Genomic DNA, 22,965 nt, shown 5'->3' with positions numbered 1-22,965 from the left:
GTCATTGCGTAGGTTCAACAAGTGTCAGGATACGTGGCAGCACAGGTGATCCGCAAGTAATGGGGCCTCGCGCCCCGCGAAGGAGTTGCCTTCGTCTGTCGCGGCCCGCGAGCGAAGGGCTTTTCTTGTTTTCTTTGATTTTTATTAATCTTAATGTTATTCGGGTTCGTTTCTCACACACGGAGCGTATTTAAAAGCATTTAGGGGTGTTTCTCGAGGGTTGTTATACCCCCCCCCCCCCAGTCAAAAATCTCAAATTTCGCCACTATTTATATTTATATTTTTACACTACTTAATCAAAAAAAATTCCAAGGGGACACATGGTCTAATTCTAGAGCCCCTACATTTATATTTTCTCACCTAAACCATTCTAGCCCATTATTTTAGATAATCCGTTTATATTTTCTCACCTAAACCATTCTAGCCCATTATTTTAGACAACTAAATTATTTCTTATAGTTCAATATCATAATAAATTTATGTTCCATTATTTAATATTTGATTAATATCAACATAATAAAACAAAAAAAAAAAACATTTCTTACATTTTATTTAAATCGGTAATGAACGATTGACATTTTCTTTTACAAAGTCATCTGCTAACTAACTCTGACCTTTAAAATTTAAAATTTTATATATGATATTTATTTATCGTATTCTTTTCATGATTCAGCTCGTGAAATACACGGGAATCTAATTAACCTAGTATCTATTTAATCGTGAGCACTCTCCAAAACATCATATATCAAAACACAATACGTAGATAAACCATTCCAATAATCATTTTCAGACACTCCCTTATTCGGGATGCTTAAATGATTAATTTTTTTGCACCATACATGTGGTATAAGATGACATTCTTGTTTAATGAACATCATTACATTTATTAAATCTTGGACATTCTATTTTATGTTAACCATGCATCTCTTATATATTTATACCAAAGGATTCATGAGATCATTGGATGGTAAATCCCACAAATCACAATCCTGGCTAAACATACTTGAAACATTTCTTGCATCCTTCTCACCTTCAGACTCATCACCATTTTCATCCACCATTTTTTGATGAAACTGACCTTGTTGATCACCTGCTGTGCACGTGCTTCCAGTGCACATGCTTTGACTCCATGGAGACCCCTCTCCTTCATGACCAAAAGATGGTAAAGCATAATGAAATCCAGGGAAATTTTCAGATGTTGCTCCATGACTCATGTCCCAAAGTTTGTTTGATGGTGTATTTGCATGATCTTGATCTTGTATAATCGCCCTCGATAATCCAATCTTGATCTTTTCAATGGTATCATCATCATTAACTTCGTGTTTTGAAGTCATGTGATAAGAAGGTGATGTGGTGCCGTTGTTGTTAATCATCGGTTGTGCAGGATGCACCTGCACAACCGGTGATTGGAACTGAATATCTATGTGTTTCTTGGTGAGGAGATGTAGCATTTCATCTTTCAAGCAACCGAGAGTTGCTTCGGCTAAGTTAGCCACCTGTGGCGGGGCTAGAGTGGTGGCTATCTCCGCCATGAGGTGCGAGTATGGCTTATGTGTCACCGGATCTATCCCCATGCCCGATAGCTTCTTTTTCAGTTTCGTGTTCCAGTGATTCTTGACATCGTTATCTGTCCGTCCTGGCAATTGCGCCGCGATGACTGACCACCTGTGCTTTCATTATATCAGTGCCATCACTTAGATTGGCTCATTGAGCCTAGAATAAAATTGTTACAACTATTAAAAATTACGATAAATTTATAATTAATAATTTATGGGATACATAATTTTATTCTAAAAAATTATGCTTTCTTAGTTATTAATCATAAAAAAGGGGTAAGTAGTTTGATATAATTTGCTCTTATTTTCTTTAAGCTAGAAAGCCTTTTTCTCTTTTCAGGTTATACACATTCATATTTTTGCTATGATATGCAAGCATAATTAATTAGCCAAGCATTGGGTTTGTTTACGTGAAGGTTTGAGATTACTTTTATGAATTTGATCTTACTTTTTTTAATGGCTAATGATACACATCTCTTAACCACTACTAACTACACCAAATTATCACCTTGCTTGGGATTGAACCCTCTCACTAAAAGGCTGAAGTCTCTATCAAACGAACTAGCCCCACATTAGCATTTAATCTTTACTTTTCATACTAGAAAATGTCTCTTTTATCCGGTAAATAACACATTGTCCATGGTAACTTTTATTTTTTGAAAGTTAATTTTTTTTTAATCTTACTAGGAACTTGTTTTTTTCCCATAAAACTTTCTAACATATTTTCCACAACTCAACATTTGCGATAATTTTTCGACAAACAAAAAACCCTAAACTTTCTCACAATTTTCCGACAAAACCCTAAACTTTCGCGCCATTTTCTGACAGATTTGCTGTGGATATCGTTATCGCCAATTTGACAATTTTCTAGTAGTGTGTATTATATATAACATTCACATCTCTATACCTACTTTTGTTGTCTTGTATCTACTTTTCCTTATGTATTAGACTTTCTTTCAATCATAGGACCAGTTAAAAATTGACTATGATAGATGTAATTACTCTATATGTAACAAACCCTAGAAAGTGAATACTTTTTGTGATTTCTCCTTTATAAAATGCAAACATAAACGTGTGTTACCTTAAACAAAAATTGTGACTTACTTGTTTAGAACCCCTTTTTTACATTAGTAATTTCCTAAGTATGCACATGCACCAGGCCCATGACAATGATATGCAAACATCATTCATAGGTTTTATAATCTGTACATACCTATTTCCTAAGACGGAATGTAGCCTGACAATGATTTGTTCCTCAGCATCCGAGAACTGCCCATGTTTTAGATCCGGTCGCAGGTAGTTAGTCCACCTTAACCGACAACTCTTCCCACATCTTTGGAGTCCTGCATTCTTAGGAATCAACCGCCAATTTCGAGTCCCATGTTGAGCTATATAAGAAGATAACTTATGATCTTCCTCAGGGGTCCATTGACCCTTCTTCACACTCTCCTTTTCACAACATGGAATCCTACCCATTTCTTTAATTTCTTAATTTTATAATAATAAAAAAAAAACCAACAAACTTTTTAGGGTTTAGTGGTTCACTACCCTCTTGAACTATCAAAAGTTGTAAACCCTAAAAAAATCCTTACAAAAACCTTTTTTTTTTTCGCGAAAGATCAACCGGAGAAGAAAAGAATTGAAAGACGGTTTTGTGAATTTGTGTCAAGTTGAGAGGAAATGTGAGGGTTTTAATTATATTTTGATTCAAGTGCATGAATGGTTAAATATACATGCAATATTGCATGATTATGAACATTAGAGGTGCATGATATTATGATAAAAGGATAAAGAATTCAACGTCGTTGAGCGTGTGAGACATTGGCAGGTTGCTCACTCATAAAACACTTGGTCAACTCCTCTTTCAATGTACACGTGTGGCTATGGTTGACTAGAGATTGAGTTGGGTGGCTTACCGATTTGGTCATACAAAAGTAGCTACGAAAGATAAGGTAGTGTGTGCACGTGTGGGTGAGTGAGTTGAGTTGAGTTTCATGTCTTGTGTTTTGGTAGATTGAACATGAATAATATTATGTCAAGAATTAATATTCTTGTTTCTTTGCATTGCAAAGCTTTCCTGCAAGAGTTGCTGGTCTATCTGGTGCTACTTATTTGTGTGTGTGTGTGTGTGCAACTTGAGGTCTGATTTATAGGGCTTTTAGTTTTTAATCTTCATTATGACCGAATTACCCCTAACTTAAGTGTTGAATGTTTGGTTTAGCTATGGCTGAAAAAGCCAAGTATTGGGTGGGCAAAATAGTCTTTCTATTATTGTAGTTGACACAATAATGTCATTATGTTTGGGCCTACAATACACACGTCACTGACAATCTAATTTCACACTGTTTTTAAACGGCCTTTTGAGGTTTTACTGAACGGCTAGTTGAAGGTTAGGGCTTGCGTCATAACCTTCCCCTTTCCAATAATTTTAAGAGGTTGATTGAGGATTCGTCAAACAGCCGTGTATACTTTTAGCATTATTTTAGCTACAAACAAACAAAATGTAAAAATGTTTATGAGATTTGAAATATTTGTAGATTTTAATATTTTCAAGTTGCAACTTTGCATTTGTTTATTTTTTTAATAATGTAGCTACAAAGGATTTCGGACCTTGGACTGGTTGATATATAGGAATAGGGGCGGATCCAGCATAAAACAAGGGGTAACCCCCGCTACAGCTTGGCGCTCTGGCGGTAGTGTAAAATTAGTGTAAATTTTGGAAAAATATAACGTTTTTTCGATTTCGTTACCGTTTTTTTATAAAGATCCGCCACTGTATAGGAACACCGGTTAGTCTCATCATAGAGATGGGTTCTCTCTGAGACGAACCTCGTGTGTGAGAGTAAGTAGCGTTATATATGGTAAAATATCGTTCGACAAAGGTAAGTGTATGCGTATCGAATATGAGGTGGTTGAAATTGTATACTATCTTGTTGAGAAAATAGGTTTATTATGTTTTCCAAGAATGGCATTGGGGGTGCCCGGGCAATGTTTTTATTAGGGATGTTCACTGGGCGCAACAAAAATTTTGGCCGAGCCCCTAATACGGTTTTAGAAAAAGACAAACTGAACCAGTTGGGTTGGTTGGGTCAACCAAACTGGGCCACTTTTTATGGTTTTAGGGTTCAGTTTTGGCGGTTTAACGGTTTTAAACAATTATAAATCCAAAGGATAATCTTGTATTTTAAAAAAATGATAAGAATTGTTTATGAATATACCTGTGAATGGCCGGGTGGTGAAAGACATGAGGCTCATTAAATGCACTTGCATAACAAATGTCATGTGTGGTTCGACCTGGTTTAACTATCGATTGGCTCAACTAGAACACGTAGCACAAGGCGTAGTGTGAGTACATGGACTATAGTTGAAAGGGAGCCCCGATGTAGATTGAGGTTTGAGGAGAGGATTGTTGAGTGCAAACTGAAAGCAAAAGCGAGCGATCACTCTATCAGAACAAGACCCAAATGCATTCATATAATATCAAAGCTAAAATACATTGTTCTTGTTAAAGTACAAGATAAATAGTTCTTATAAAAACCACATCTATTAATCATGATGACATTTGTTATGCATCTCACTATACAACACCATAACACGCTGCGACATACTACGTTGAATTATTTTAACGATCAAGTCTTGTCTAAATGACGGTTGACTTGAGTCAGATGAATATCAAATAACAGGGTAGAACAACCCTCATAAATATCCCACTTTTGGTACTTATAGCCCTGCAAGCTCTTGAACCCATTCTGAGTTGCAAACCGACACTAAACGCCTCTTCACACTTGAATGATGATATCCCATAAATACATTTCCTTTTCAGGAACACTCAGTTTAATACTAACAAGTCCACTTCTTTCTTCATACCCAAATTCGGTTTCTTTCGAATCAATAATTACTCTAGTCGGTTTTCTAGTTGAATACGCGCCAAACACACCACACCCTCTAACTTTCAACTCCACATTTCCTTCTTTCTCTGTCTCATACCGGAATTCCGAAATCGCCCCTCCAGAGTTGAACATTTCCGTCAAACCTATGGGAGCAAAACCGACACCACATGACAGTTTCGAAATAGGAACTACTGTAAAAACCTCGTATTCTCTCGGTTTCAATGTTACTGGGATGGATGCATTCTTTGGTAGGTAAACCAGTCCACCTGCAAAATGAAATCAAAAGAGTTAATTACTGTTTTCGTCCCTGTGGTTTGTCAAAAATCACTATTTCAGTCCATTAGTTTAAAAATTGCGATTTCAGTCCCTGTGGTTGTACTTTCGTAACCATTTCAGTCCCTGTACTTAACAGAATAATGGATTGAAATGGTTGACGAAAGTGAAACCACAGGGACTGAAATGGTTACGAAAGTGAAACCACAGGGACTGAAATTGCAATTTTTAAACTAATGGACAGAAATAGTGATTTTTGAAAACCACAGGGACGAAATTAGTAGTTAACTCCAATCAAAAAGTATAAATATTTAGCTGGTATCATTTTGACCCGTTAATATATGTACAAGTTAGTTACACAAATAGCAACAGAACGCTAGTTGGTTGCTAGAACATTTGATTAACCATTTTATTGATGTGTGTAACACATACCGCCGACGTGACTGTATGCAACTGCATCACCATCCCATGTAGAATCGGCAACTTTAGGCAAGTAATTTACATCTTTAGCCCTGATGACGCCAGTGATGGTGCTTGGTTGTTCATCGTGCGTGAGGATCTTTTTACCGTCTTTGCACCACCCTGCTCCCTGGCAGTTGAAAACTCCCACCACTCCAGTGTAATTGTTAACGTTCCAGATCTTCAAAAGGCTGAAAAACGTTACGTATGAGTTAGAGACCTAATATCATCATAAAGTTGTGAATTTGTAATAACTGATAAATAAACAATAACTACCTTTTTCCGTCTCTGGTGGGATCAGTAAACAAGCAATCTCTTGTTGGTCTCCCTGGAAGTTTGGCCCGCAGTATCGATCCATCAGGAAGCACAAGCTTTTTTAATAAATTAAAGTCATGATGCCCAGGCTTGTCACTGCATTGTATATATATAAATAATTTAGGGCTGCAAACGAATCGAACCGAACGAACACGAACAAGACCTTGTTCGTGTTCGTTTGTTAAGAAATATATGTGTTCGTGAACCGTTCACGAACACTTATCGAACGAGATTTTATGTTTGTGTTCGTTTGTTAAGGAAATGAACTTGTTCGTGTTCGTTTGTGTTTGTTTGTTAATTTTAGGCAACAGACGTTGACGAACACAAATGAGCATAAACTAATGTTCATGAACACAAATGGAAACAAACGAACACAAACAATCGGTTCATGAACAGAATATATAATACACCGACACTTATTAGATATTTAATTTGTTGGAATTTTGAACTATTTAAATAAATATAAATACTAAAAACACTAATGAAGTATCGACGAACACGTTACCGAACGTTCACGAACATAAACGAACGAACACGACCTCTGTTCATGTTTGTTCATTTAACTAAACGAACGGAATTTCTTGTTCGTGTTCGTTTGTTTAATAAACGAACAAACACAAACGAACTTCCAACCGAACGGTTCACGAACTGTTCGCCGAACGTTTGGTTCGTCCCTATAATTTCATAATTATTTGCTTGTTAACTAATGTCAAAAAATATTTAATAAACAACAAAATGATTGAAAAGGCCACCTAACATAAATAGCACAGCCGCCAACAGCACGAGCAGCACCGTGATAATCAGCCATGGGATGCAAGCTCTACAATGTAAACTCAATACAAATTAGCAAACATAATCATTAATAAATGAATTAGTAAAATGCCATTTTCGTCCCTGAGGTTTGGCCAGTTTTGCGACTTTCGTCCAAATGTTTGTTTTTCCGCATCTGGATCCAAAAGGTTTGAAATCTTGCCATTTTCATCCGGCAGGTTAACTCCATCCATTTTTCTCCATTAATTAATGGGTATTTACGTCTTTTTTGTTAACTTAAAGTGCAATTCGGCCTTTTTACATAAAGTGAAAAAGACCGAATTGCCTTTTAAGTTAACAAAAAAGACGAAAATACATCTAACTTAACGGAGAAAAATGGATGAAGTTAACAAGCCGGATGAAAATGGCAAGATTTCAAACCTTTTGGATCCAGAAGCGGAAAAACAAACCTTTGGAAGAAAATGGCATTTTATCTAAATGAAAATAAGTACATACAACGTGTGTTTAGGTAGTTAAACACTTAAACTTACATGAAACATATCCCAATCCGGCTGCATGAATTCTCCAAGGAAGACTGTATTATAAGCAACAGAAGCAATATGGACCGTGTGTGAAGCTGTAATATGTGGCCAAAAATCATCGGATGCACGCATAACAGCTGTCCTCTTGGCACTGCATAAAGTTACGTTTAAGTAGTTTATATAAATTTCTCTAAATGAAACGGGGTTCGAACTTCGAACTTTATATACCTGTACAAACCATCTGTGTTGTGACTCATGCACGAAATGATGCCATTATCAGGGAAGTTTTTAGCAACTGAAGCTTCCAACGCCTGATGGTACTTCCTCGTAAGTTTGACCCGACCACCATGGCCCGCTCCAAGTGTTTCTAGAATGTTTTGCACATCTACCTTCACACCATCAACACCAGCAGACGCGAGGTAAGAATGCAATTCATTGTAAAAGTTGAAGACTTTTTCAGGGTCAACAAGACCGAGCCCGTTCTTGGCAATGGCTATAAAAGCATCACAGTTTTCGATGGATTCGATTCCTGGAGAGGGAATCGGAAATGATAGTTTTGAATCGTATTGCCCCGTTCCAGGTCTCACTCCGCCCCAGTATCCGGTTAACGCATGCCAAACATAAACATACCTATAGAATAATAAATAGGACAATATTTAGAAATAATCAAATCTTAATAAATCATAAAAGTAAAGTACACGCATGGTCCTTGTGGTTTACCACAATTTTGGATTTGGTCCCTAGCTTTCCAAAAGTATACGAATAGTCCCTGTGGTTTGCACTTTGTAACGCATTAAGTCCCCAGCCAACAGATCTAAAGGTTATCTAAAGGTTTTAAGAGGTCCAAAGTTAGGGACTAGATGCATTACAAAGTGCAAACCACAGGGACCATCCATGTGCTTTTGGAAAAAGATGGGGACTAAATGCGTTACAAATAGCAAACCATAGGGACTATCCGTGTATTTTTGAAAAGCTAGGGACCAAATCCAAAATTTTGGTAAACCACAGGGACCATCCATGCACTTTACCCTAAATCTTAATACGAAGTTATATAACAACTTACTTGACGTTGTGATGATCTTTAATGTCTGTAACAACATAACGAAGTCCCATAGACGGGTCCTCGACTCTGTGACCTTCTTTACCGTCTTTCTGGAATTTGTGATTTTCTTTAATATGAGTTAGCCTATTTGCATAACTATATAAAACAAATAGTACTTGTTAGTAACTGAGTAACTGAAAGACTTAACGGAATTCGTTAAAACTAATTTAAGTACTCACTTAGCCGTATTATCCGCTTTAGCTTCAACACTAGTGGGGTCCATACCAACTGATTGCCATCCATCATCAATGATAATAAATTTTGGTGAGATACCTCCTTTCTGAAAACTGTATTTATCATATAGTCATGGGCTACTGTTAATAAGTAATAACTTAAATCGTTCGATAAAAAAATTATGTGTAAACTGATAAGAGTTGTACCTTTCAAGGCCTTGTTTTACACCTTCAGAAGTAACATCAGTGTAAAAAGCATCCCATGTGCACCAGCCAAACCAATCCAACATATTCGGCATCTAAATAAATTATTAGATTATAATCCGTGAAAAAAGATTATTAGGTTATTAATCCATCAATGAATTACTACAACAATGTAGAGAGTTAACTAACAAAATTACCTTCTTTCTTTCGCGATGAGAGAATGTTTGTAAATGTCTCTCCACACTCCTGTACATTTACGAAATTCGTAAATTAACTATAAAATCTTGAAATAAATGAAAGATATAATTATTTCAACGTGCATACTTGACTGCGTTGGTGATAACATCGAACGGGTCGGGTCCAGCAGCCACAAAAACCAGATGACTACCTTCAAACTCTTTTACAGCAGGATCTCCTACAAATTAAAACAAATTCATATTCATCTACTTATAAAGTACGACATAAAAACACATTTATAAATGAACAATCTTCCATACCACTTTCCAAGCAAATCTCCAATTCGTTATTAGAATTTCCTTGTATAACCGCTCTAAAATCACCCTCAAGAATTGGCAAGAAGACTGTATATAGAGCAGATTGGTGTGATCCGTCATCGATTTCATTATTTTCTCCGAAATGTGAACCTTCACTCGTTTCGACTATAAGAAACTGAGTTTCGGTAGGTATGTCCTGACCGCAATTCCCCATTCTTTGTGTCATCCACCATAGTTTGAAACGGAACACACACATAAACCTCAATCCCCTGCATTTTGCATCCAATATTATGATCAATAACTCCGGTGAACAAAAATTATATCTCTCTAGTATTTTGAATTATTATTCTCAATAGCATTCTAAATCGAAATAAAACTTTTGATGTAATCGAAGCGGAACACACACTGACACACACATAAACCTTAAGGGAAAATCATCGAATGATCATCTTGACCATTGAGTTTGACAAAATAGCCTTAAACTTAAAAGTTTTCCAATCAACAGTGTTTGACAAGTGTCCCTTGGAGCAATAAATTTCAATCTTGGCGCGCCAGACAGAAATCGGCTGCCAGGTTAAAATCTGTTGCGTGGAAGCCTCTGGTTGGCTAAAACATATACTTAACTAAAACAAGAAAAGTCAAATGACATTTTGTAAAAGAAAAAAAGTCAAAAACTATTTTGTCAAACTCATCGGGTCAAAATAGTCATTTTCGTGATTTTCCCAAACCTAAATTGCAGCATTTTGCATCCATTATTCGAATCAATAACTCTACCCACAAAAATCCTATCTCTGTAGCTCAAAGAATATTATCTTCAAGAACACTCAAAATCAAATAAGTCTTAAAATATGATCAACCGAGATAAACATAAACGTTTATAAACCATCTCTCTAGCATCTTAAAGCATATTATTCTCAATACCATCCAAAATCAAAACAAATCTCACAATACAATTCGAAGCAAAACACACACATAAACCTAAATCGCCTCATTTCACTTCCACTATTCCAAATTTCCAATCAACAACTCTATTCAACATAATCCTATCTCTCTAGCAATTCAAATCATATTATTTTCAAAAACATTCAAATTTAATCAAGTCTTACAATATTATTCTAAATAACTCCAGTTAACAAAATCCTATCTCTCTAGAATTTTGAAGCATATTATTTAACATTCTAAATCAAAACAAATCTTACGATGTAATTGAAGCGAAACACACACAAAAACCTAAATCGCCTCATTTTGCATCCATTACTCTATTCAATTCGAAGCATATTTTTTTTTAAACATTCAAAATCAAACAAGTCTTACGATATAATAAACCGTGACTAACATAATCGTTTATAAGCCATCTCTCTAGCATTTTAAAGCATATTATTCTCAATAAGTCAATATCAATATATCATTCAGGGCCGGTCCTGAGAATTCGTGTATCCTGTTCAAGCTCGAAAAAATGTGCCCTTAGGCCTTAACTAAATTGGGTATTTGGCTAACTAAAGGTCTAAATCTAATGCCAAATGGGTTAATAACTAATCTAAACCATAAGATAGTTTTGTAAGGGGGCCTATGTTGTTGTTTGTATGAATGTACCCGATTAAAAAAATATTTTACATATACATATCGGGTTTTTTCCATAAAAACGTGCCCCATGAAATATCGGGTCCTGGCCGGTGGTCCTCCCCACCCACCCCCAGGGCCGGCCATGATCATTCTAAATCAAAACAAATCTCACGATGCAATTCGAAGCACAACACATACATAAGCCTAAATCGCCTCACTTCACATCCACTATTCCAATCAATAACTCTACTCACCAAAATCCCCCCCCCCCCCCCTCTCTAGCAATTCAAATCATACTGTTTTCAAAATCAAACAAATATTGCAATATATAAATATATAATCAACCGAGATTAACATAAACGTTTTTAAACTATCTCTCTAGCAATTTGAAGCATATGATTCTCAATATCATCATTCATTCTAATTCAAAACAAATCTCACAATACAATTCGAAGCAAAACACACACATAAACCTAAATCACCTCATTTCACATCCTCTATTCCAAACAATCTAGCAATTCAAATCATATTATTCTCAAAAACATATTAAACAAGTTCAACAGCAAAATCAACTTACATAAACAACATAACCGTTTTCAAAATAACTAAATCAAACAGTTAAACAACTTATAGTAACAAACTTACTCGAGTTTTCCAACCGGAAACACCATACGACTACCGGTTTGTTCCGATCGAACGCCGATGAACGCGCCATTGATCATACCGTCACCGGTTGAAGAAGTGACGAAAACATTGTCATGTACGTCCTTCAACACAGGATTTCCGAACACACTGAGCTTCCGATCAGTTACAGATATACCTGCTCCAACCGTCATCGTTATTCAACGAATTGAATGTAACAGAAATCTGTTATGAACTGGAAATCTGTTGTGAACTGAACTGATTGAAGTGAAAATATCAGATCTGAGGGGTATTTATATGTGAAAATAGGTGACGTGTGTGATTTTATTTATTTATTTATTTATTTATTTATTTATTTATTTATTTATTATTTTTACAATGATGTGTTGCGTTTGATTGGAATGGATACGGGTCAGTCACGGCCCATATTTGGTCACGTCATTTTCGTTTTTTTTAATCAAAAGCCAACATGATCGGATACATTATTTGGCTTTGTTCATCAAATACACTTTTCTGAATTATTGGGTGCGGATATATATCGATTACGAAAAATTTAGATCAATGACGGACCACTTATCGTGTCATTAGCGAAAACAACCCGATCATATCCATCTACACTAGTCATAATGCTTATACACTAATTCAGGAGGAAACCTAATAAATCTAGAAAAACCCCTTATGGGAATCGAACTCTGGACCTAATAATCTATAAGTCTTATCCCACCCCAAGATGTCACAAGGCTATAATGCCATAGACTATAAGCTAGTAATGGTTTGTTAACCTGTATAAAACTGAACCGGTTATTAGACTTGTGGTACTACTAGTTGGGGTGAAGGGGGCACCCTTAACGAACCAAAACCTATTCGAAATAACTAACTAATAATCAAGTGGCACGTTATTTTAATCATAACTACCAAAATTTACTTAAGATCAATGTTCGAATCGGTATCAAGACCAAAGTCGACAAGATACCAATTTCCAAGGCAACTTTTGACCTTCTTTTAGGATGAGTTTGGGTTCACGAATCATAATTTTCATCCCAAATCTCATCCTACATTGATTGCGGCGATGGTGATTCTAGCACCAATTCATCCCAACCACATCCTGAGGGTGCCTTATGGCCCTTTCCCTTAGAGGTGTAAACGAATCAAGTCGAGCCCGACTAGGCTTGAGCTTGGCTCGACATGTTTTTAAGAAGCTCGAACTCGACTCGGTTCGAGTCTACTTATTTGAGCTCAGCTCGCGAGTAAAACCCAAAGCTCGAGTTCAGCTCGACTCGACTCGGCTCGAGCTATTTTGAGAACAACCTCAATTGAGTTAAAATCTCGGCTCGAGCTTGCTTCAATATCGTGGAAAATATGGGTCCCTAAAATATAAACTTTTAAAAAGAATATACAAAAAAGTTTTAAATATATGAAAATGAATTAAAAATTTGTGGAATCGCCCGCATGTTGCGGCGGGCTGCTTTTTTACGTGGAAACGTAGATAAAAAAACATATCACGAGCGCATTTGGACAATGAAACGTAGAAAGAAAACACGTTGTAAGGGTTAATTCAGAAAACACGGAATAGTTATGTCGTAACTTTAAAAATTGTTATTTATGATCATGTAAAACCATCGTAACCTATCCAAATTTATTTAGAAAATACACACAAAACTCTTAAAAAAATCAAGTAAATACGAAGCTATCAGGATTAGAACCAAGGTCTACTTGCTAATAAAGTGACTTGCGAACCACAAGACCATAAGCCTCATCATGTCAATTTTCAATTCAGTACATATAGATTCTAAGTTCTATAGCGTAACTTTATTAAAAATAAATAAATTTTCGGGACCCCGAAGGGTTTGGGCCTTGAGCCGTCGCCCACCCCGTACACCCTTCAAGCCGACCCTGTGGCATGGGCTTAGCGCCCCATACCATGCAGCCTTAGAGGTCCAGTTTTCAGTTCAACCAATCAGCTTGATCTGTCTTAATCACATAGCTTGTTAACTTATGACTCATATCCACGTATTTTGTTTTAATACAATATCTTGATTGATATAGTATTCTTGTTATTATAATATTTTAAACAAATTAAATTGTTAAGTAATTCCAAATCAAGTTATCGAAGAGGAACATTCCATTGAATAAAATATAAAAAGGTCACAATTTAAAAACGTACAAGAAACCAAAACATACAAGTTATAGATTTGTCCCAAATTTGTTAAAACAAAGAAAAACTAATATAAATCTATCTTTTTACTTTGTTTTATACAATAAAACAAGGTAAAGCCTTTATACAATAAAACAAGGCAAAGCCCGCAAATCTTTAAATTGAAGAACCGATTGTAATTAAAATAAATAAAAAAGAGTTTGTACTATGTTATATTAAATTTAATGTTTGTAGTATATGTGAATAATTTGAGTTCTAAGTAACTTTTGCATATCTATTAAAGTGCTTTATCAATTAGATTACACTAAGGGCTTTTTGGCAACTTCTGAATGGTTAAGTATTGAACCAATAAGAGGTTTGGGCCATTAAGTGATGAATCAGTAAGAGACCTGAACCATTAAGAGTCAGTATAATGCTTAACCGTTTAGAGGCAAATGTCTGACCAATTCAGATTAGAGGTCTTAACCATTCCGACTTAGTATAATGCTCAACCATTCAGACATCTGTCCGCGAAACAAACAGTCTGAACCATTAAGTGTTGAACCAGTAAGAGGTCTGAACCATTAAGAGCCTCATTAAGAGGTAAACAAACAGCCCCTAAATTTAAATATATATTTTTGTATCATGCCATCATATTAGTTGGACATTAAGGTCACTTCTTTGATAAATTTAATGCAATAAGGTCACTTTTTTGATAAATTTAATGCAATACAAGTTTAGTACAATAATACAATACAAGATAAAATCAGTTGATTCAATATAAACAAGGTTTATTTATTAAAAAATAAGACATGTCTAGTGTTACATCATATGGAGATAGCGACCTATCCAGCTGTTACAAATGACTTGAAATGATGAAATGATTGAAGCAAACATGTTCAACACGGGGGAATGGTGATTGATATTTTCTGAAAAATATCTTTTGGTTGGTGAGAACAAAATAAATTATGGAAATGAAGAAATAAAGAAAAAAAGTAAAAAAATTCGCAATGGTCACAGACTCACGGTTATATTTTGGAGACCACATGAATCCCTTTGCATTCACCGCCTGATATTTAAAATTATTAACCATCCGAAAGTCAAATTTTCGTAAGTTTGTTGGATGGTGTCGAATACCCAACTCCCGGCTGACGTTAGATTGATCTTCGTTGACGTTAAGAGCCTTTATCTTCGTTACTACAAAAGAGCAAACCGTTAGCCTTGCCACGGAGGACCCCAGGAGGGGGATCCGTGACCAAGCTCCGGCGTGAGAGTAAGTAAACTTGCCGGAAGATGAGAGGAGCTTCCTCCGATGAGTATAATCACCGGAAGGTTTCCTCTTTGGTGTGAATCTAATTAATATGTGTGTGTATTAAATATGGGGGAATGTTGGTCGGAAGTTAATGAGAGGTGAGTAAATGAGGGTGTAGTAAATGAAGGAATGCCGGAGATGATACCTGCCTTAGCTCCTTGATGCCTTCTCTTATATAACAGCCAGCTCCTATCTCGTTAGGGATTTTCCACACGTGATCCAACGGTTTTTGAGGGTTCTCGGGGGGTGCAGACACGTGTCTGACCCCCAACGGTGAGATGTTCCCCTTAATTAATGCCCAGCCGGAGAAGTACAGTAATTCAGACGAGATCCTTTTCTTATCGGGCATTTAATGAGCTCTGCTCCCCTTGCTTAGCTGTTTCCCGCCCGTTACAAAAGGAAGAGAAACCTTAGTGGACAAGGCAATTCTATTTTGTGGGCCTACGCGTAATTAGGCTTCCAGAAAAATGATCCAAAGCGGGTAAAGTGAGCTTCCCCACTGGCCCGTCGTCAGATGGGAAATATGAAAATTGAAAGGAACTCTAAAACTTGAAACTAGTCGTGTAAATTGAACCTATCTTTTAACTTTAATTAGTTGTATATCTTTTTTTTTTAATTTTTGTAATATTAGTTATGTATGTATACTAATTTCAAGTTTAAAAGTGTGAAAACTGAACCGTTAAACTGTCAAACTGATAAAATTGACAGGTCGAAGGCCAATTTATTTATTGTTTGCAGGTAGTTGGCTGTTTAGTGCAGTTTTTTAATCAAACTGGTTAAAATGGATTGTGAACACTCCGCTTGCTATCATTGGAGAAAAATAATCGTTAATTTAGGGGTGAGAAAATCTATTAACCGCACCAAAGGGGATTTAATGAATAAAGCCGAAGCAAAATAACCGACCTAAATTGATAAACAGCGGTTCAGTTTTGATTTTTTTTTCTTCTTGAAAACTAAAATATATGATTCGGTTTCGGTGATAACTTGTTCCAGACGGAACCGTATGTTACATGGGAATCAATGCACCCGACGTATTTGAATGTTTGTGGTTTGATTTTATGCCAAATGTAAACCCATATCCTAACCGGATCCATATGCAAAAAAAAAAAAAAAAAAAAAAAAAAGCCGATCAATTTTCCAAAACTGAAAATGTGGTTTTGATGCGGTTTGAACCCCCAAAACCATTCTAACCCGGTTCATTTACACGCGTTTGTCCCAAAATAAAACTTTGGTACGGATAGATACTTATGTAATACTTCTAGAAATAAAGTAACCGTTGATATTTTGTGTTGACTTAATGGTTTTGCCCCAATAATTACGGACATTTTTCTCCCTGATGTTTTGGTTTTATCGCCAGTTTGCTCTACGACCTTAACTCCATCAATATTATATGTTAACTCAAAGGGCATTTTGATAATACCAAGTATAAATTGAGGGTACTTTGGTAATTTCTATATTATTAATAAATATATATATACATATACACTCATCTCTCTTTCTCACCCTTTCTCTCTCACTCTACCTTTTGTACCATTAGTCCACCACCCACCACCAACAACTGCCACTACCACCCACCACCATCGCAACCACCACCATAAACCATCACCTCACCCACTCCACCAGCCTACTCTCTCTCCCCTCCCCCTCCCCCTACCTCTCTTCCTCCCCTCCCTCCCTCCCTTCTTCCCTCCCCCTCTCTCTTTTTCTTTCTTTCCCTCTCTCTCTCTAAGCCAACCACCGTTAGCCACTAGCAACCAATAACAACCCGTCAACCATCGACCTGCTCTCTCTCACACAACCTCCAATTTCATGCAATTTCCCCAATATTCCAAACAAACATCCAAACATCACAATGAAATATCTCCTCCACAACATCTGAAACTTTGGTGGCTGGAAACTAACTCCGACAACCGGAAAATCACTCCGGAAACTAGACTAGCTTCTCTCAGTGTCTCTATGGTTGGCCGAAAGATTTAGGGTTCAAAAAGTTCTATGGGGTGTAACATATCTGTGAAGAATCTGATTTTTGTGGTAATAGATCTGGTTCAAAAGGATTTAGGGTTGAAAAGGTTGAATGGGGGTGTAACAGATCTAACGGCGTTGGTGGTGGTGTGTCGGTGGTTCTGGTGATTAGAAAGGGTAGGCAGTGGCGATCGTCGTTAGGTGGTGGTGTTAGTAGACAAAGGGACTCTTTCTTTTATAAATACGTGTGTTGTATGGTGGTTGTTGGTGGTCGGGTGGTGGTGGTCGTCCGGTTGAGCTGGTACAAGGTGGTGATCGGGTGGGGGCCGTGGACGGTGGTGGTGGGCTGGTGACGGTTGGTTGTGATGGTGGTTGTTGGTGATGTAGAAGAGAAAGAGTGTAAAAAGAGAAGAGATATTGCAGATATTTTATGGGTTTTGTTTTATACTTAGAAGAGAAAGAGTGTAAAAAGAGAAGAGATATTGCAGATATTTTATGGGTTTTGTTTTATACTTAAAATTACCAAAATACCCTTTCAGTTAACATATAATATGGATGGAGTTAAGGCGTGGAGCAAATTGACGATAAAACCAAAACATCAGAGAGGAAAATGTTCGTTTTTAAATGGTTGGGGCAAAACTATTTAAATAACCAAACCACAGGGAACAAAACGAAAGTTTACTCTAGAATTAATTAATTGCAAGCGAAATCACTTAAAAATTAAAAATGCTTTGATTGCAGGCATTTTGAAATAACTTAAAAAATACACCCTTGGAAATTGTACCCAAACCAATTGGCAATTGGGATAAATTCAGTGCAAGTGGCGTGTGAAAATACAGGAATACAGGGCGCATGTGAGAATGTTTGTTGGGAGTCCTGGTGTAAATTTGTAAATATGTAGTCGGAGTTGGTCGCTCGGTTTCGAGTTGGTGCCATTTTTAATGAAGATTTCTTTTTTTTAAAGGGCGCATGTGAGTATGTGGTTAGAGAAAGTCGGGAAGTTATTATTATAAACTAATTATATATATATTTTATTTTTATTATATATTTTAAGCTTTTTTTAATACATTTTAAGTTTATATATATATATATATATATATATATATATACATATATTTTTAAAAATATACATTATAGGGACCGATTCTCACTACTCACCCGGAGCCCAAAGATTTTTTAAGATTCTCGGGGACGGCCTTATTTATGGTCCTGCTTAGAGAACGAAACAATCCGTAGTCTCACAGCAAGAGGGGGTCTCCTGCGATCAACCTCTAGCGTGATAATAAGTTAGCTAAGCTATTATTTGGGTGTGATAAAACAAAGAGGAAGTGTACAAAGAGTAATTAGTTATAGCCGAGGTAAAGTATGTTACCAAGGATACCTAAGGCATGGCATCCTTTGAAAGGCGGAGTTTCCCGCCCAAGCGAGACTTGACAGTTGGCTTGTTACCTTCTTTGGATACCTTCTTTCCTCATTTCTCTTGATGCAGTGTGTCCTTTGCATTTTGGGTGTAAAAGACCAAATTCTACTATTCAAGGACAAAGTTCAATTAGCGAGCTAATCGAACTTTGGATTTAGTGTTTGTCTGGAATGTTAACCTATAGACTTATTATCGTGCAAGTCAAGAGATGCTTTCTGACATTTCACCATTTTAATATCGGAGTCACTGAGCTTCTTTGATCCGTAGAATACTTGCTTACTAGAAGCCAATTAACCTACCAACGCCATCATAATATATTTAATGATTTGCATGTTAATTATACTTTCAATAAGATTCTAAACGAACTAAGATGTATATAAGGTGAGGCGTTTGAAATGAAATTTTGTCAAAATAGATGATTATATAATGAAATGTTGCAATTATATGAAATTTAGTTTTATCTATTAATCATAATTTTGTTTAAATGACGAACACACACCTCTAAAATCTATTCCTAAAATTCACTTAATGCTCACTTTATAAGGCTCGAATTAACACCACATTGATGACAATAAACACTTGGTATCACTAAGGAAAGAGGCCATAGGATTTTTTACAATGGTGTCAAAATTTAACCATTATTAAATTACTTTAATATAATTAAATATGTTTCTCTTATTTTAGCTACAAAGTGAACTCAGTAGACACAACACTCATGAAAATCGAGAAGAAAAGTAAAGTGAGGAACTCTCATATACTGTTTTAACTTCACGAAACTAATAGGATTATGGCCTCTTGATCGTTATCAATACTGTCTGCCTCTATTTATTCCACATTTCCACAAATGAGTAGACCAAAGAATAAAAACTCCGTATTATCTTGGAATTGTGAATTCAACTTTAGCAGCCAACTATTGCTCCAACTATGGTACCTTGTAAGGCAAACGCGAAATATGTTTTAATAGTATCATGTCAAGCATATGGCATCAACAAATCTAACGCCTTAAGTTTTGCTCGTTCTTGCAAGTGCTCTAACCATTTTGAATCTTGTTAAATCCTATTACATGCATGTACTTTGTATATTTTATAACATATTTTATACGATTGTATTGTATTATACTGCTTTCTAAAAACAGACATTATCTTTATTTATTTTATAAGGGTGGTGGGGGCACCCACCTCACCACACGCTAGTTCACATACTCGCAATTGATATTCGGAAGCATAACTCGTTGGGTTGCGATAGTGTAACAACTTACACTGGCATACTCGCATTAACTCAGAGGGGTTGCGGGTTATGTGCCCCACCTCCCTAAAGGAAAGATTGAAAATAAAAGATTAACTTATATTATATATTTATAATTATAAAGTATAATGAATATATTTTTAGGATCATGCTAATCACACACGGCCAAAATAAATTTCACACCCCTAAGCGCCGCGCTATGGCCAAAGCGGGGCGCTTAGGGCGACAAAAGTTGATACGAGGTTTCGACTGACTGACAGACTGACAGACATAAAGGTGATACGAGGTTTCAGTCGCCCCGTGAACCCTAAGCGCCGCGCTTTGGCCATAGCGCGGCGCTTCGACCCCAAATTCTGCCTTTAAATCACTGGCCAGACTCGAGATTCATAACTCCGATTGTTTTTTGTCGATTTTCTTTGCTCTATTAGTTACATTTTTTGAAAAAACGATGTCGTGGTTCAGTAACTATCTTTTCGGTCAATATTCTGACGAGTCAGTTGTTCCTGATTCTTACGAGGGGACCGCTATTTCTGACTCGTTTGAGAAACCGGTGTCGTCCAACTTGAGGGAGACAGAGGTTGTATCTGGCATTCGTTATCGTGATAACACGGTGCAGCTGGATTTGAATACCCCTGTGGAGGACCCTTACGCACAACAAGGTTATTCGAATTTCGGTTACGGTGGCGACTATAGCTTTGTACAGCAGGAGTGTTATCCAAACGACAGTTACGGGTGTCAACAAGGTTATTTGAATTTCGGTTACGGTGGCGAGCAAAGCTTTGTACAGCAGGAGTGTTATCCAAACCAGAGTTACGGTTGTGAACAGAGCTTTGAACATCAAGTCTATTCGAACCTCGGTGACGATGGTGAGCCGGAGGATGTGTCTGTTGACGAGGAAGGTTGTTACCCGGTTACATTTTCGTTTGATACAACGCAGACCTTTTCGTCACGTAAAGAGTTGGTGCGTTGGGTACAAGACACGGCAAAAGACAATGGTTACCTCATTGTGACTAAGAGGTCGAATAAAAGAGGAGAGAATTACAAGATTTGGTTTCAATGTACTTTTGGTGGAGAGCATAAGAGTGTAGCTACACAGAGGAAAACGGGTAGCAAGAAAATAGGCTGCCCGTTCGAGATGATCGGGTTTTCGGAATCATCCGGAAGTGTTTGGAGGATCGAGGTGACGAAGGCGAAACATAACCACACTCCTATTGAAAACTTCGAGGGTCACGCGTATGCGAGAAGGCTTTCTTCGGAGGACAAAAAACTGGTTAAGGAGCTGGCAGAGCAAGATATTCGCAACCAAAGTATCTGGCGAACGCTGACAAAAAACAATCCGGCTAGAAAGCTTATTCCGAAAGATATACACAACGCTGTTCAGAAGATCAACGCCGAAAAAAATGTCGGTAAGTCTCCGATGCAAAAACTTGAAAACATTCTTATCGAAAAAAAATTACACTTATTACATGCGCACGAATGAGATATCGAACGAAGTTGAAGACGTCTTCTTTGTTCACGAAAAATCATTCACTATGTGGTGTGCCTTCCCGCATGTGCTATTGATTGACGCCACATACAAAACGAACATGTGCAACCTACCATTTGTTCAGGTCGTAGGCATGACGTCGACAAACAAATCGTTTACGGCTGCTTGTGCGGTAATTTCCGCTGAGAAGTCAGAGAACTACCTATGGGTGTTGCAGAGGATCAAGTCTATGCTGGCAGGATGTATGGAACCGCGCGTGATTTTAACAGACAGGGATTTTGCGCTAATGAACGCGTGTGAACAAGTTTTTCCAAAAGCGCATAAGTATCTTTGTCGGTTCCATATTCAACAAAATATTAATAAGAACAGCAAGAAGAAATTCTCTGACAAGGTGTGGAAAGAATTCGTACGTACATTTTGGACATTGTGTGAGTCTACGACCGAGGAAATATACAGGTATAACTTGGAAAACCTTGAAGCACAGCTGAAAGAAGCTGACCGTGAACGTGAGTATTTCTTACATAATTATGTTCAAATTTTATATAATAACAAAAACTGACTATTTACGTTTTTTAATTTTAGAGGTTTTTGATTATTTGAAGAAATCCTGGTTGGATCCGTACCGTGAAAAGTTTGTATCTTGCTGGATTAACCAAACTATCAACTTTCACCAGACTACGACCAACAGGGTTGAGAGCATGCATGCAACATTAAAAAGTCACTTTCCAAGTCATCGCAACACAAAGCCAAAGCGCCCCGCTTTGGCCATAGCGAGGCGCTTTGGATGTGCAAAAAGACAACAGCCGTGTGCGAATAGATCTGGCCTATTTTTATAGCCAACAAAATCATGAAAAGTTTAAGGGGCTTGACTTTTAATAATTTTTCATTATTATATTTCACAAACACGTGTCTTGCAACTTCGAAATGGACTTTGTAAAAAAATCATACTACTTCTTATTTTAGTATAAGTTTATTTATGTCATTCATGGTAATGGTTAATACATATAACACTGGGACGGGTATTGGTAAGCGTAGTTACATATCTGACACTCGGCAAGATGTGTCAGCAGCATCTGGTATACTGGTTACTTTGTTAAAATTAACCATTGAGATTTTCAAATACATTAATTACTATTTATGTTTTTGTACAATTTTATTATCTAAGAAAATTATATAAATATACATATATAAACTATAAATTAGTGAACTCCTAGATTATTATATTATACGAGGACAAAGGAAAATAAAAATACAATGTTTAGGAGTACTGTTCAGGTAAATGGGTATGCATGTTCCTGATTATCAGGTCAGCTATCATCTAATATAATATCCGTGAGATTTTTTGAAACAAATCTAATGCCCGATCTCGTATCCAAATACTTGTATCGGATGAATGTTTCGAGTTTGTCCGTCTATCTCCCAGTCACATCCCTGAATGTGAAA

At 36.7% G+C, this 22,965-nt stretch overlaps 2 protein-coding genes across 2 annotated transcripts; both read right to left on the bottom strand.

The window, feature by feature from the left end:
- Positions 1–743: 743 nt before the first annotated feature.
- On the bottom strand, positions 744–3,179 carry LOC110942145 (transcription factor MYB80). The gene is made up of 2 exons (XM_022183873.2): positions 2,770–3,179; positions 744–1,665 (listed from the first exon to the last, which is right to left on the bottom strand). The coding sequence occupies exons 1-2, from the start codon at positions 3,030–3,032 to the stop codon at positions 936–938; spliced, it is 993 nt and encodes a 330-aa protein (XP_022039565.1). The 5' UTR covers positions 3,033–3,179; the 3' UTR covers positions 744–935.
- A 1,823-nt stretch (positions 3,180–5,002) lies between these two features.
- LOC110942148 (probable galactinol--sucrose galactosyltransferase 1) lies at positions 5,003–12,234 on the bottom strand. Its single transcript, XM_022183877.2, has 13 exons — positions 11,967–12,234; positions 9,762–10,027; positions 9,589–9,679; positions 9,462–9,510; positions 9,268–9,359; positions 9,067–9,174; positions 8,849–8,983; positions 8,014–8,415; positions 7,795–7,936; positions 7,246–7,313; positions 6,455–6,589; positions 6,152–6,369; positions 5,003–5,712 (listed from the first exon to the last, which is right to left on the bottom strand). The coding sequence occupies exons 1-13, from the start codon at positions 12,155–12,157 to the stop codon at positions 5,336–5,338; spliced, it is 2,274 nt and encodes a 757-aa protein (XP_022039569.1). The 5' UTR covers positions 12,158–12,234; the 3' UTR covers positions 5,003–5,335.
- Positions 12,235–22,965: the final 10,731 nt, after the last annotated feature.

This window comes from Helianthus annuus, chromosome 5 (assembly GCF_002127325.2).
Source record: "Helianthus annuus cultivar XRQ/B chromosome 5, HanXRQr2.0-SUNRISE, whole genome shotgun sequence".
Lineage (NCBI taxonomy): Eukaryota > Viridiplantae > Streptophyta > Magnoliopsida > Asterales > Asteraceae > Helianthus > Helianthus annuus.
This window is presented reverse-complemented; position numbering and strand designations above follow the sequence as displayed.

Excerpts from the sequence above, each read along its gene's own strand:
- LOC110942145 (XM_022183873.2), bottom strand. The coding sequence starts at position 3,032 with ATGGGTAGGATTCCATGTTGTGAAAAGGAGAGTGTGAAGAAGGGTCAA. Across the intron at positions 1,666-2,769 it reads CATTCCGTCTTAGGAAATAG|GTGGTCAGTCATCGCGGCGC; the intron begins GTATGTACAGAT and ends ATGAAAGCACAG.
- LOC110942148 (XM_022183877.2), bottom strand. The coding sequence starts at position 12,157 with ATGACGGTTGGAGCAGGTATATCTGTAACTGATCGGAAGCTCAGTGTG. Across the intron at positions 9,511-9,588 it reads GTTATCACCAACGCAGTCAA|GAGTGTGGAGAGACATTTAC; the intron begins GTATGCACGTTG and ends GTAAATGTACAG. Across the intron at positions 5,713-6,151 it reads TGCATACAGTCACGTCGGCG|GTGGACTGGTTTACCTACCA; the intron begins GTATGTGTTACA and ends TTCATTTTGCAG.